At 39.7% G+C, this 16,306-nt stretch overlaps 1 protein-coding gene across 2 annotated transcripts in view; it reads left to right on the plus strand.

Moving 5' to 3' along the window:
- LOC127410276 (leucine-rich repeat and fibronectin type-III domain-containing protein 2-like) overlaps positions 1-16,306 on the plus strand; it is a 110,117-nt gene that overhangs the window by 22,101 nt on the left and 71,710 nt on the right. For both annotated transcript variants that reach the window (XM_051645462.1, XM_051645464.1), the window contains exon 2: positions 12,964-14,360. In XM_051645462.1, coding sequence (XP_051501422.1) covers positions 12,985-14,360 — 1,376 coding nt within the window. In that variant the 5' untranslated portion in view covers positions 12,964-12,984. The remainder of the gene's footprint in view (positions 1-12,963; positions 14,361-16,306) is intronic.

Consider the following 16,306-nt stretch of genomic DNA (forward strand, 5'->3'; position numbering starts at 1 on the left):
TCATGCACCTCCGGGAAGAATGGCACTGGAGCGTGGCGCGGCTGTTTTGAGCGGCGCCACGAGCCAAGAAACCAATCATCAAGCTGCGAGGGTTCAGGGGAGAGCGGAGGGTTCCACTCCAGCCCGACGCTCGCGGCCGCCCGGGAAAGCATGTCCGTCATTTCGGCATCGGCCTTTGACTGGGCGACCGTCCCCAAAGGGGGAAGCCCAGCTGAGGCTTCTGCGTCCGACTGGACAAGCCCGCTCTCCGATGCTGCGCTCGAGAGCTCATCATCTTCGCGGGCCCCGAACAAGAAGCCAGACTCGCTGTGCGACGAGCCGGCGAACTCATCTGGAAGCCCGATTGGGGCAGACGAGCCTGCTGGGGAATGGGAGGTCCGCGGGGGGATACCCGGCGGAGGCGATCCCATTGAGGTCCCCAAATCGCCCCCAGTGCTGGCCGCGCTGACCTCATACCCGTAGGTAGGAGGACCGAGGCGGGCAGCCGCTGGGGTGGCTTGCTTTCTTATGAAAGCAAGCCGCGACCGCAACGTTGCCATGGTCATGTTCTCGCAGTGAGAACATGAACCATTCATAAACGCTGCCTCCGTGTGGGTCACGCCCAGACACGAAAGACAGCAATCATGACCATCCAAAGTTGAGAGAAAACGACCGCAACCAGGAATAACACACGATCGGAAAGGCATCTTTAGAAAGACACGTCTTTAAAAAGACGTTCCGTGTGTGCGCTCTTTTAGAGAAATATACTCTTTTAGAGGGGAAAAAACGCTCTTTCAGAAAATATACTCTCTAGTTTTTCTGCCGAAGTGCCCAGGGGCGTTCTCTGCAGTGCACTAGTGCAGAGGAGGGAGAAGCCGCTGAAATGCCCTGTCAGATCCAGCAGAGGTGAATGAACAGTGCTATTCAGCTGAATGAGCATGACCGTTCGGCTCCGAAGAGAAAATCTGAATGAGTGGTTGCATACCAGCTCCTTTTATACCCGTATGTCCAGGGGAGTGGCATGCAAATACTACTCGCCAATTTTCATTGGCCTTTTATCAAAGACCAGAGGTGTCTCGGGCTCCCAAGAGTGACCCCTAGTGTCACTACATCGACACCAACGTCGAGTGAGTGACAGATAGGGAACCTTTAAATCTGGTAAAGGTCATAACACCAGTAAATCCCTGATTTTATAACACTATAATCAGGTTCATAAGTATGATGATTACATCTTGTAGCTATTCTTTTGATACAGTGTGTATTTTTATGTATTATTTGTGTCTTTGCTGCAGTGGACAGCTTTTAATTGGAATTTTAAATTTTTTATTTTATACATTTTAAATAAAAATGTTTTTTCCTTCCATGCCTGAATAAGCTTGTTGGTCACCTTGCAAGCAGTAACAAGAGGCCTACTGTCTCTGCTAACAACTGACATCAGTGTCCATTATGGTAAAATAAAAACGTGAAGCTGGAGTTGTTGGATTAAAACAGGTTTTATGATGGCTGGACACTTTACAAAAACCCGCTTGACCATTTACTGCAAACACTTATGAAAGTTTCTATCATTCCCTGCATTCAGGATGACTCAGTTCCCTTTGGCATGTTCTTCTTAAATTCAGTGACATTTCTAAGAGCCTGAGCAGAACTGAAAGCACTCCAAAGGCTAATGTGTTAACTGACTGGGTAAGCCCTCATTCCCAAGCAGAGCTCGTAGTTTATCCCACCAGAGCAGTCACAGAAGAAGTTTGCTTAACCCTTGCAGCACTCACAACAAAATCAGGCTCCTGTAATGTGTGAGTTGAAAGCACTCTCCTCTGCCTTTGACAAAAGCCTGTGACAAAATGATTGGCAGGCTGCTTGTAGTGTTACTGAGATGTAATCCCAGAATTCACAGTCATAGACGTCTTTATTCACTTGGCGGTGTCATGGCTAAAAGAACTTACAGTATGAATACCCCAGAGCCTCTTACTGATTATCCATCCTAGGCCTGATTGCGATTATTTTATCTAATCACAATTATTAGAGATAACTGCAATCACTGGCCTTTAAATTCAAGGTATTTTATGTAAATATAGAAATGTGCATTTTATAGTCAGAAACATAATTAATGCAAGTATTCCAACGCACATGCGAATGTTTGGTCATTAAAGTATGCGGCCCCACTTATTGTGCATGATGAAAAGAAATGATGGTGAGAGTTGCTTTCAAATATCTGTGCCATTAAATCATTATTATTCAAGTAGCTTAAACATGTTTATGGGTCATTGACAAATTGATCAAGTTGATACAAAATGAGAAATCTTTAAAAAAAAAAAAAAAAATATCTAGTTTAATACATCACAAATTCCTAGAAATGTAATCTTTGAGTCATGTTGGGATCTTAAATTTATAACTGTAGTGTTTTAGTGGCAATAGGATGTACACTCTCATCAATTACATTAAACCTTTTACTAACAGTAAATTGCCTCATGGCATTTTTAAAGATGGCCTACTTCCTGTTCCCATCACTTCCTATATCACAGACTGACCACTTGTGGTTGAAAGATAATATTACAACAAATTACCCTGCTACTCTACAATAACATTTTCTATAAAAATAAAAATGTTATGACAATGTCCGAGGGGTGCACAATACAACCAAATTAGCTAAGCAAATAAAAGCTGAAAACACAATGAAGTTAAGCCACAAAATGACTAAATAAGTAAGATGCAACACAAAATTATCAGAAAAGAAATAGTAATAAAAACACTGTTCTTATTTGTCCTTAAGTGCTCTAGCCAATACCTGGTTGGGTTTCTACCAGAACTCTTAATTCACATAACTTCATAAATATTTGCTGTAGGTACTGTGAATGACATCACAGTACCTACAGATATTCTGGCATACCAGTACCGGTAGCTCTTCCCTTACGAAAATTGAGAGTTCGAGGCAAATTTGCCGCCAACTTGACGCATATCACCACTGATAATTTTCACATGCAAATGAGCTTTGCGGCAAACTTGCAGCAAATTGTCAATTTTTACCAAAGGTTTGCTGGAGGTTCACCACTACTGGCGAAGAGCTGCAAACCTCTGGCAAACACGTGCAGTGAATCAACAGCTCATTTGCATTTGAAAATTAGAGCGGCAAATTTGTGGCCTTATTTCCATTGTGTTGTGGCTTTTTTGTTGTGTTATGGCTTAATTTTTGTTGCATTGTGTCTTATTTATGAAAAGAAACGTACATTTGAGCAACTACAATGAGACGAACAACAAAAGACAACAAACAGCTCAGATGTGGGCGGCAGCCAGGTGTACACAGTGTACTCACACCTGACGTCAACTCATGTGGCTTATTTCTTTGACTTCCTTCAGTTAAACAACAACAAGACAGAGGTCATTGTATTTGGCAACAAAGGTGAAATTCACAAGGTGAACACATACAGTACCTTGACTCCTGTGGTCTAAAGACAAAAAATTCAGACATTAGTTTCAGTAGTCACATCAAAGCAATAACTAAATCAGCCTACTATCATCTCCAAAATATAGGGTTAGGATTAGATGTTTTTTATCCAGTCAAGACTTAGAGAAACTTGTTCATGCATTCATCACCACTTGGGTGTATTACTGTAATGGATTCACCGGAAATCCCAAAACGAGTCATTTTTATTTGTTTAGCACTTTATACAACAGAAAAAGAATCTGTAATGTCTTTGAGTCATCACTGTGCAGTTTGATAAAAACATGATTGTAAATTGTGCCTTGAAATAAAAAAGTAAATAATATTTGTATTTAGACCCCCAGTGAGCAAGCTAAAGGTGACCGTGGCAAGGAACACAAAACTATCTTCTAACATCTGAACAGACCAGGGACATATGCAAGGATCCTTTTTGTTGACTTCAGATCAGCTTTCAAGAAATGCGGGTGAAAACACTGGAGACCGGAAGCGAATTGGGAGAAGGTGGATACACAGCTTTTTGATTGCTATCCAATCAGTAAAAAGTGTAAATACCCCCAAAGGTTTCACTGCTTTTTTAAAAAAGAAAAAAAGAATAGATTATTCCAAACCAGCAATCTTTTTTTTCAAAATGTACTTTTATTTATTAATTTTATTATATTTGTTTACTGTCTCCAGACGGTTATACCATTTGGACATTTTTTACTTTTAAGCCCTGCAAAAAATATCATAATGACTTGGAACTCAGAAATTAAAAGCATGTTCATCATAGTAGAGGTGAATTCAAGTAATTTGTTTTGTGTGAATTGCATTTTTTATGTATTTTTGAATAACTTAATTGATTCAGAAGATTTATTAAGTTATAGATATCTTCAAATTGTTGCTGCACTATGACAGTAGTTGATCTAAAAGAGAAAACTGACCATAAAAGACAACTAATGCTAATTTCTTGTGGCAATGCTGTGAATGCAGTGGATATTTGTGTAGTGTTATGAATTGCACTCTGCTACATCTCGAAATTCAATGATCCTTGAAATCGAGCTTGCATCGCTAGTTGTGTCTGCTTTCCAGTATTTGTGTTCAGTACTGTATATCTCGGGCCTATGTCTCTTTTCTGGTGCAGTGGGGCATTATGAACGCTGATTTTTTTTTTTTTTTTTTTTTTAACAAAGCCTCATACATGTTATGTTTGCAAATACAATGTGAATAAATAACTTGTGTTTAATCACATGCAGGATATGAATCATAGATATGCATTTAGTTTTTTAGTAGATAAAATGCTCATTCTTGATACCAGAAATGTATTTACTACTTGTGAAAATTGCTCATTTTTGATTTGCACTAGTAAAAACATCTGTTCTTGATATTAAATATGACATCATTACTCATGGAAATACACATTCTTGTTTGCAAACATGACATTTCAACTAGCAAAAAACATAATTTTTAAGATCTGGAAGTGCATTTTCGCTAGTAGAATTTCACAATGATCTGTCATTAACTTCTGTTCAAAACGAAATAACAGATATCTACAATTAATTTCTTACTAGTTAAGATTCCAGATACACATATAAGCATTGTACTTCTTTCTATTAAAATAATAAAGATAAGTTTTGATATATGTAATTTTGTTTTCACTTAGTGGCTAATTTCAGATCATTTTAATTTAACTAATATAATTTTTATTTTTATTTTTTTGTCATTAACAATTTTTATTGATTCCACACTCAAATCAGCATAAACAGCACATGAAAACACGGAATCAATTTTCAATAAAATATACCCCTGATTGGCATTGCCAACAGGTGGGTGTATCTTTAAGACTAAGCCTATGCAATCTAGAGGGAGTCCAATAAAAAAACGATGCAGAATCTTAAATTGAATGAGGCGCATCCTTGCATCCCTAGACATAGACTTGGCATTTTTTAAAATCCTATCCCATTCTTCATACTCCAGTACTAAATTCAAGTCTTTCTCCCATAACTTCTTGAGAGATGTCAAAACCCCATCCCCTAGACTCTGAATTAGCCAGGAATAGTACGCTGAAGCCTCGTGACCCTTTCCAAAAGCCGCTAGTACCATCTCAAGAGTGTCTGCAGCTTTAGGGGGCTGTGTACAACACCCAAAGATGGTACAAAGTAGATGGCGCAGCTGTAAGTACCTGAAGAATTGAGATCTGGGAATCCCAAACCGGTGTGTAATATTTTCAAAGGATCTCAATGCTCCATTTTCATACAGGTCACCCAGCGTAGCATCTCCCTTCTCAATCCATTCTGTCCAGGAAAAAGGGGACTTATTAATACACAGTTTATGGTTTAACCAAATATGTTCAGGTAAATGTCCGAATTAAGCATGCGGGAAACCCCTGTCCACACTAACTGCATATGTGAGATAACAGGATGTGTCTTTAGTTCTCTGGGCAGCTTGGTAGAAAGACATTGCAATGGCAAGATAGGGGCAAGAAGTTCTTGTTCAATGCAGAACCAGGGAGGGGCTCTTTCAGGTGGAAGCGACCAATGAGCCAAATGTCTGAGACCAAATGCATAATAATAAAATGAAATCTTGGGTAAGCCTAGCCCACCTTTGTCAATCAGCCTATGTAACTTACTGAAATGTAATCTGGGACGTTTACCATTCCAAATGAAAGACTTCGCTATGCTTTCAAATGGCTTGAAATAAAAGAGGTGGACATCTACCGGGAGAAACTGTAGCAGGTAGTTACATTTTGGAATACAGTTCATTTTAATAACATTAACCTTCCCAATCATCGATAAATGTAATGAAGCCCACCTGCCCACATCGCTCGAAAACCATTTTATTAAGGGGTCAAAATTAACTCTAACTAAATCAGACAAATTTGTGGGGAATAAAATGCCCAAATACTTAATGCCCTGTTTGGGCCACTGGAAGGTGCCTGGCTGGAAGGCCATTACTGGACAATACGTTACCAGAGCCAAAGCTTCGGATTTAGACCAGTTGACTTTGTATCCTGAAAATTTGGAAAAGGAATTAATCATTCTGTGGAGGCAAGGCATAGATTTAGTAGGGTCAGAGACGAATAATAAAATATCATCTGCATTAAGCAGAAGCTTATGCGCCACGCCTCCCGCCACCACCCCTGGAAAATCATCCTCCTTTCTTATCGCGGCTGCTAATGGTTCCAGGGCAAGACAGAACAATAATGGGGAAAGAGGGCAACCCTCACGGGTGCCCCTATTCAGAGTAAAATAATCTGAAATTAATCCATTTGTTTGTACCGCTGCTACAGGGTGTCTATAAAGTAACTTGATCCAACCAATAAACGTACTCCCAAACCCATACATTTCCAAAATCTTAAACAGATAACCCCATTCTACCATATCAAACGCCTTTTCGGCGTCAAGTGAGATGGCAGCGACCGGAGTCTGATCATTCGCCACTGACCGAATGCCTAATGTTCTCAGAAGAGCTACGACCCCGAATAAACCCCACCTGATCTATATGTATAAGAGATGTCATAACTTTACTTAATCGGTTAGCCAATATTTTAGCCAAAAGTTTTACATCTAGCTGGATCAGGGAAATTGGACGGTAACTTTTACACTCATTTGGATCTTTGTCCTTTTTAAGATTCAGACTGATCCAGGCTTGTGTCATGGTTGGAGGAAGCTTTCCATTCTTTAATGATTCAGTATAAACTTCTAACAAAAATGGAGCCAGTTCTGTAGCATACGATCTAAAAAATTCAGCGGCAAAACCATCTGGCCCCGGAGCCTTGCCTGTAGGTAAGGACTTAATTACCTCGTCAAGTTCCTCTAGGGTTATTTCAGAATCAAGAGAGTTTTTTTGCTCATTCGTCAGTTTAGGAAGATCTAATGGTTCCACAAAGTTTCTAATATCTTCATCAGTAGACGAAGACGTGGAACTATAGAGATCAAGATCATAGATCAATGCATTATTAATATCAATGTCTGAGGTAAAAATTTCACCACCAGCAGATTTCACTGAGGGAAAGGTAGAAAAAGACTCTCTCTGCTTTATATATCTAGCCAAAAGCTTCCCTGCTTTGTCCCCTGACTCAAAGTATGACTGTCTTGCCCTGAACAACCAAAACTCCACTTTCCACGATAAAATAGTATGATATCTGTATTTCAATTGGGTCAATTCTCTGAGACCATCAGATGACATTCGGCGCTTCAGCTCTGCCTCGGCACTTTTAATATTTCCTTCCAACTCCACGAGTTCTCGTGCTTTGGATTTTTTGATGAATGAGGCATACTGTATGATCCGACCCCTAAGAACCGCCTTAAGTGCCTCCCAAGCCACGCCCACAGAAGATACTGAGGACCAGTCGGTCTCCATATAAACATTGATTTCAGCCTTTAACATTTGTTGGAAATCAGGATTTAGGATTAAAGCGCCAACTATATGATTTATTTTTCTCTGTATGTGACAACATCTCTAAATTCACCAGGGCATGATCTGAGACTAAAATGTTTCCAATTGAGCAATCCACAACAGATGAAATGAGGGACTTAGATATAATAAAAAAAAATCTATTCTAGAGTAAATCTTATGAACTGATGAAAAAAATTTATAATCCCTACCAGATGGGTTCAAAAGTCGCCAGCTATTGCAAGACCAAGATTTTTACACATCCTGTGAAGAGTCAATGTTGCTCTAGGGGGCTTACACACTTTTGCTTCACTATAATCTTTTGATGGACTCAGTCCTTGATCAAAGTCTCCTCCCAATATTATGTCATGAGAGATGCCAACAGCTTGCAACATCCCATCAAGATCTATAAAATAGCCCTGATCATCACGTTAGGTGCATAAATATTAGCCAGAATCAACCTTTGCCCCTGAATTTCTCCTAAAACAACAATGACTCTTCCTAATTTATCTTTAATATGTTTGAGACATTTGAATTGTAGATGCTTATTTATCAGTGTAATGACTCCCCTGCTCTTACTTGAACCAGCACTAAAGAAAACATGTCCACCCCATATCTTCTTTGCCACGTTTACCTCAAAGAGCAAATATGTAACTGGGTGTATCGAATCTCACCGGATTATAACATGAAAATAATTAAAAAACTAGCAAAGTTCGCAGAGCTCGTGTCTCACACGTCTGCCTCTCGCATGGCATCACGTGAACCAATATAAAATCCTTTTAAAATATCTTTAAATGCTCTTTGATTATTTATTGATATCTGAAATTAATTTACAGTTATCTGAAATTCCATATCTTTCATGTTGAAATACATTTACAGATATAAAAATGTGCATTTCAATAGTTCAATTCTATTGTTGAATCAGGAATGGATATTTCTACTAGTAACAGTTTAATTATTGATATAACTTTTTTATATATATAGCTAGTAAGTATTGCATTGTTGATATATGTGTTTGGAATTTCATCTTCTCAGAAATTAATTCTAGATATCTGATGCCTGCGACATCGAGATGCTCACCTGCTCCATCTCTGATTACAACGATCTCCAAGTGTATCTGTGAGTGTGTGTATTTGATGGGTGGGGCTTTGGAAAGAGGTGGTGTGTCTAATTCAACAGTTAAGTCTGGTGGAAGGTCTGCAATGACTAACATCATTTACAGCACCTTTGAGACATTCTCTTAAATAGGCTTGAGAATTATGTTGGCATTTGTGGACTTGCATTAGCATGGTTTAGGTCCTATTTAGCAGACCGCTACCACTTTGTCTATGTAAATGAGGAATTGTCAAATCAAACAAAAGTTAAGTATGGAGTGCCACAGGGATCAGTTTTAGGACCTCTGCTTTTCTCCTTATATATGCTTCCCCTGGGAGATATTATCAGGAATCATGGAATAAGTTTCCACTGTTATGCCGACGATACCCAACATTATATTTCTTCAAAACCCGATGTAATTTCACAATTCTCCAAATTAGCAGAGTGGATCAATGAAATCAAAGTTTGGATGGCCAGAAATTTCCTTCTACTTAATTCCGATAAAACAGAGGTACTAATTATTGGACCAAAAACCTCTAAAATGTAGCCACTAAAATATAATTTGACTCTTCATGGATGTACTGTTACGTCGTCTTCTACAGTGAAGAACTTAGGTGTTATATTTGATACCAATCTGTCCTTTGAAGTTACAACACATGTTCTCTGTTGCTGATGTCGAAAAACTACTTAATGCATTCATGACCTCAAGACTAGATTATTGTAATGCATTACCGGGAGGATGTCCAGCAAGTTCAATCAATAAACTTCAATTGGTTCAAAATGCAGCAGCCAGAGTGTTGACTAGAACCAAGAAATATGTTCATATTAGTCCCATTTTATCATCGTTACATTGGCTACCTGTTAAATTTCGCATCAATTTTACAATTTTGTTAACTATGTACAAAACTTTGAATGGTCTAGCTCCTCAGTACTTAAGTGACCTTCTACCACACTATATTCCATCACGTTCATTACGATCACAAAATTCTGGCCTGTTAATAGTTCCTAGAATATCAAAATCCACAAAAGGAGGTAGATCCTTTTCTTATTTGGTTCCTAAACTATGGAATAGTCTACCTAACACTGTTCGGGACGCAGCTACGCTCACTCAGTTTAAGTCTAGACTCAAGACTCATCTATTTAGCCAGGCATACACATAATGTATCCATCAACTCACAATTAAGCTGCTTTAGTTAGGTCTGCCGGAACCAGAAACATTGATCTATGACTCTGCAAAAAAACTGAATGGCATCTACGCTAATATTATTCTATTTGTATCCCTGTCTCAACCTTGGGATTCCTATACCGAGGTCACCAGAACTGGTCAGATCCAGCTCTGTTCCTGCTTGGTGTCAGACTCCACTGCTACGTGTCTCTGAGTGATGACGACTAAATGCAGCCGGTGCCAGCCAAACATCACTTCAGTCTATTACGATGGACTTTAGAGTTTGAACTGATGCCAACTCCAACCATAAGACATGGGATACTTCATATGCCACTGCCTGATCCTTGGATTTAGGATAGACCTCACCGAAATTACCGGCCGGTTGAACTGTGATGCACCTCACTGATCTCTGCCTGCATCACCTTGGTCTAATGATGGACTACACTCCTGAAATGGAATATATAAACTACCAATTAATTGCCAACAAAAGCCTTCATCAGCCAACTAACAAAGGACAATGCATCTATGTATACTTCTGCATTTAATCTAGGATTAACTTCAAAGACATTAGTCATTAATCTTACAGTTCATACAAAATCTTTGTTTAAACACTGACCCTTGACACTTAGTTTACTCATTTTAAACCACGACTTGCACTGCACACAAATAAGTAACATTGGCATTATATTCATGATGTTAGCCAGAGGGGAACTGGCTCCCACTGTGAGTCTTGTTTCTCCTAAGGTTATTTTTCTCCATTAACCAACATCTTATGGAGTTTTGTGTTACTTGCCACGGTCACCTTCGGCTTGCTCACTGGGGTTCTAAATACAATTATTATTTAATTATTTATTTTTTATACAAAATGTACAATCATATTTAATCAAACTACACAATGATGACTCTAAGACTTTATAGATATTACAGTGAAATGTTCTGTTAATGCATGATTTTCTGTGAAGCTGCTTTGAAACGATGTGTGTTGTGAAAAGCGCTATACAAATAAAAATGAAAAAAAAATGTAATGAAGAGGTCGATACACTGAACATTTTGCATGCAATAAAGGAAAAGTTCATGCAAAAATGAAAATGCTGTCATTGTTTGCTCTTGTGTTGTTTCAAACCTGTATGACTGACTTTCTTTAGCTGAAAACAAAAGGAGATTTTTTTTTAAAAGAGCTCTTTTCCAAATAATGAAAGTTCATAGTGGCCACATTTGTCAAGCTCCTACTGTACAAAAAAGCATCATAAAAGTAGTCTATATGACTCGTGCGCTATATTACAAGTGTTCAGAAGCCATACAATACCTTTGTTTGAGGAACAGACCAAAATTTAAGTTGTTTCTCACTGATTTTCTTGCCCTCCGCTGTAGCCCTCCAATCAATGGTACCTTTTGCATCATGTCAGGTTTGACGTCAATGACATTTGATCACAAGATACGTGAGAACCAATTGTGTTTGGCATTTTTGAAAGTCAAGCCTGGCATGTCAAAGTACCATTTTTGTTGTCCCTATAACTTATGTAGTCTATTTTCAGGCTTTGGTGGAAGAGAAGAATATCAGTGACAAACAACTTAAATTGTGGTCTGTTCCTCTCACAAAGCTATTATATGGCTTAACAAGACTGGGAATATAGTGCACAAGTCATATGACAGATATTTATGGAATTTTGTTTTTGCTATTTTTGAAGATTGGCCAGCGTGGTCGTTGTATGGAAAAGAGTCGCTGCTTTGGTGTTCTATGGGGGAAAAATAAAAATAGCATCAATGTTTGAAACAACATGATGTGAGTGAATAATAACAGAATTTCATTTATTGGTGAACTATTCCTTAAAGGCTTAGCATTTTATGAGCTGTAAGAGGTTTGGGTATCTATTGACCTTGTTTACAGGCCACTGAAATTAAAGAATAAATCAAGATGACTTTCTGATGCTTAACTCATCAAAGCGGCACCAACTTGAATTTGACTTAATGACCTGCTGTCAGCACCATAAGAATCCTTGACTTTGACTTCACCGTGATTGATTCTGTTGGGTGGGTGTGTTGGGCCATGTCTCTGTGATGGAATGTCCCCCTGAGTAGTGAGTGGGAAAGGAAGTGATAGACTGTACATGTTTTAACAGGACAATGTCTTTGGCTCCCTGAAGACTATAGAAGATAAGAAGTCCGTATTAGACCTTTCTCAGGCACACCATACTATTGCGGTTGAGGAGCCCAGTTTGTTCAGACAAGGGGTTTCAATTGATTAAAAAAATGTAATTGAATTGATTACACAATACTTATTTATTAATAGAATAAATCACAAATAAATGTAATCAATATTTCAAATTCACTTGCACATTCTTGCATTTCGTCTGCACTGTATGTCTTGTTGACCTGTGTACACATGCATCAGACACCATGAGATTTTAAGATGCATTTCAAGTTAGAAGTATTTCAACTTTTAAAAATGCATCCTGAGTCCCCTTTACTCCTTGTGGTTGGCAGGACAGGGGCATAATTAAATGTTTTATAACATGTTTTATATAATTAATTATAATAAAATTGCACTAAATTAACCTCTCAAATTGACAGCCCTAGTTCAGACACTTCCTGTCTCTCACAGTGTTGTGATAATCTGTTAAAGACAAAAGTTAAAGCCTCTTGCACACTTGTAACACACATCGTACATAAGTGTATAATCTGCATGAGTGAGCTTACAAGCTGTCTAGCAGATAAGGATTCACTGAGTAGACCATGAAAGACACAGCTCATGCTACTACACAAAAAGTTAAGCAGGTCATTAATTGCTTCCTAACATCTGTCACAGTAACCTGATTTAAAGCCATTGCTTTTCATTTTGTTTTGTTAAAATCAAAAATTATTTCGAATCAAGAATGTCAATACTGATTATTCCTTGTGCATTTTTGTCTCACAGGTCCCTTTGTGTGAATCTACTATGGACCACATGCTCTGTCAGCTGCTGGTCCTGGGTATGGCTGTGATGATGGTCCATGCGTGCCCCAAGTATTGTGTCTGCCAGAACTTGTCTGAGTCGCTGGGGACCCTGTGCCCAGCTAAAGGCCTGCTCTTTGTGCCTCCAGATATAGATCGCAGCACCGTGGAGCTCCGGTTAGGGGGAAACTACATCCTTCGAATTGCACAGCAGGACTTTGCAAACATGACAGACTTGGTGGACCTTACGCTTTCCCGCAACACGATAAGCTACATCCAGCCCCTCTCCTTCGGTGACCTGGAGACCCTCCGTTCTCTCCATATGGACAACAACCGTTTAATGGAATTAGGCCCAGATGACCTGCGAGGGCTGATCAGCCTGCAGCATCTCATCCTTAATAACAACCAGCTGGGTCGCATCTCTGAGAGGGCATTTGAAGACCTCGCAGCATCACTTGAAGATCTGGACTTGTCTTACAACAACCTGCAAGCTCTGCCCTGGCATTCAGTCCGACAGATGATCAACCTGCACCAATTAAATCTGGACCACAATTTGTTGGACTACATTCCTGAGGGGACCTTTGTGAAATTGGAGAAACTGGCCTGCTTGGATCTCACCTCTAACCGGCTCCAGAAACTTCCACCAGATTCCATCTTTGCCAGAGCACAAGATTCCGAAGTGATGACCACACCTTTCTCACCTCAGCTTTCACTAAGCATGGGAGGGAACCCACTTCACTGCAATTGTGAATTGCTTTGGTTTCGCAGCCTGGAGCGAAACGACGACCTGGAAACTTGTGCCTCCCCACCTGGCTTGAAGGGGCGCTACTTCTGGAATGTTCGGGAGGACAAGTTTTTGTGTGAGCAGCCGTTGATTATTCAACACACCCACAGGATGCTGGTTCTGGAGGGCCAGACTGCCAGTCTACGGTGCGAAGCCATCGGAGATCCCCTTCCAACCATACATTGGGTCGCCCCTGACGATCGATTACTGGGCAACTCTTCACGCACAGTGGTGTACCACAACGGTACCCTGGAGATCCTGATCACCACATCGAAAGACTATGGGACCTTCAACTGCATTGCAGCCAACCTGGCTGGTGAATCGACTGCTTCAGTGGAATTGTCAATTATTCAGCTACCCCACATAAGCAATGGGACAGGCCAGGCATCACAACCCAAGTCCCGCCTGTCAGACATTACGGGCACATCCAAGACCAGTAAAGCCACTCCCAATAGTCAGTCAGAGAAAGCAGTGTCTGTTTCAGAGGTGACTGCCATGTCTGCCCTGATCAGGTGGTCTGTCAGCAAGACAGCCCCCAAAGTGAAAATGTACCAGCTCCAGTACAACTGCTCAGATGATGAGGTCCTCATCTACAGGTACAAAGCAGAGAGGTTTCTTTCACATTTACATAAAGGCCCATATTGTATCTGTTAGTTTCCTTATTATTATTATTCTGGCTGGGAGTCTATGGGAGTTCTATGAAACGTACATAGGAAAATGATGAAATTTAGCACACTGATAGGGACTGGCCACTTATTTGTACAATTTGAGGCCAAACTCTAAAAGTTCCAAAAATCGCTTTTCTTTTGAACTGTTTACCCTAGAAACAAAATCTGTTTTTCTTATTTCTCTCCTCAAAATCATTGTAATGGACACTTTATATTAAAACTCCACCCATTACAGTGGTCGCAATGTTGGATTGTGTTGTTTATCTTTTTTCGCAACTCTTCCTACTTCGTCACCCAAAAATTGGCTCAGATGATTTCCAGACTAAGATGCACAGAAATAATTTTTTGTTGAAAAGTAACGACAACTTCAAGTTAACAGTTTTGACGTGAATCAGGAAGTAAGTATCTCGTATCTCGGCAACACTTTGGTCTATCAAAACTAAACTTAGTATGATTCATTAGGAACATGACCTAAGGGTACACGCCAAGTTTTGTGATAGTGCCACATTTGGGTCAAGGAAACGTAATAAAATTACTATTTTTGTCAATAACATTTGAACAGTTTTGCTTAAAATCATGAGCTTGGTGTCTATGGATTTCTTTAGGTCATGAGGATTTCAACGATCCCAATTTTTCTGACATCGGCCATATTGCCTCTCTGCCATTTTGAATTTTAATATAAAGTAAAGTATCTTTTGAATGATTTTTTGGATTTAAAAGAAAATTGGTATGCATCATTGACATTATGTCCTGAGGGAACCTGAGCAGTTTGTAGACAGTGCCATCTATAGATCACAGATAACTAACCAACACTTGTGCATTGACTCTAAACTTGGCATGTCTCTTTGCCATTGTTGAGACGTGTCAACTGAGTGGCATAGTATGTACATTTCGATACTACACCCTCAAAGTAGGGCTGGCTGATATGGCTACAAAAATCTTCTTTTTTTTTTAACCTATTGATGATGTTCAATATATATTTAGATAATTATGTATTAGCTCTGAAATGGCTCAAAAGTTTGTTTTTTAATCAGAGAAACCATCATTTATACAAACAGCCATTGTAACCAAGTAGTTTCAATATTTATAAGGCATTGAATAAAAATCTATTTAAAATTTTCTCCTGAAGTCCACTACGATCTCCACTGTTTTGAGCATGTTTCAGCTCAAGGTTGTTGTGACCACACCAGACAGCCAGCTTATCAACCTCCCATCTGTATGCAGACTTGTTACCATCGCGGATGAGGCTGATGACCGTGGTGTCATCTGCAAACTTCAGGAGCTTGACAGTGGGGTCCTTTGCAGTGCAGTCATTCGTGTACAGGGAGACGAGCAGTGGAGAGAGAATGCATCCCTGAGGAGAACTGGTGCTAATAGTGAGGGTCCCGGATGTGAGTTTCCCCAGTCTCACTAGCTGCTGCCTATCTGTCAGAAAGCTGGTGATCCATTGACAGACTGGGGTGGGCATGGAGAGCTGGGTCAGTTTGGTTGAGAGAAGATCAGACATGATGGTATTGAAGGCTGAACTGAAGTCCACAAATAGGATCCTTGCATAAGTCCCAGGTCTGTCAAGGTGTTGCAGGATATAATGCAGTCCCATATTGACAGCATCATCCACAGACCTGTTTGCTTGGTAAGTAAACTGAAGAGTCCAGTGATCTCCTTCAGGTGGACCAAAATCAGTCTCTCAAACAACTTCATGGCCACAGATGTGAGAGCGACTGGTCTGTAGTTATTAAGTCCAGTGATTTTGGTTTTTTTGGGGGGACCAGAATGATGGTGGAGTGTTTGAAGCAGCAGGGAACTTCACATTGCTCCAGTGATCTATTGAAGATCTGTGTGAAGATGTGGGCCAGTTGGTCAGCACAGACTTT

Source organism: Myxocyprinus asiaticus, chromosome 19 (genome assembly GCF_019703515.2).
Source record: "Myxocyprinus asiaticus isolate MX2 ecotype Aquarium Trade chromosome 19, UBuf_Myxa_2, whole genome shotgun sequence".
Lineage (NCBI taxonomy): Eukaryota > Metazoa > Chordata > Actinopteri > Cypriniformes > Catostomidae > Myxocyprinus > Myxocyprinus asiaticus.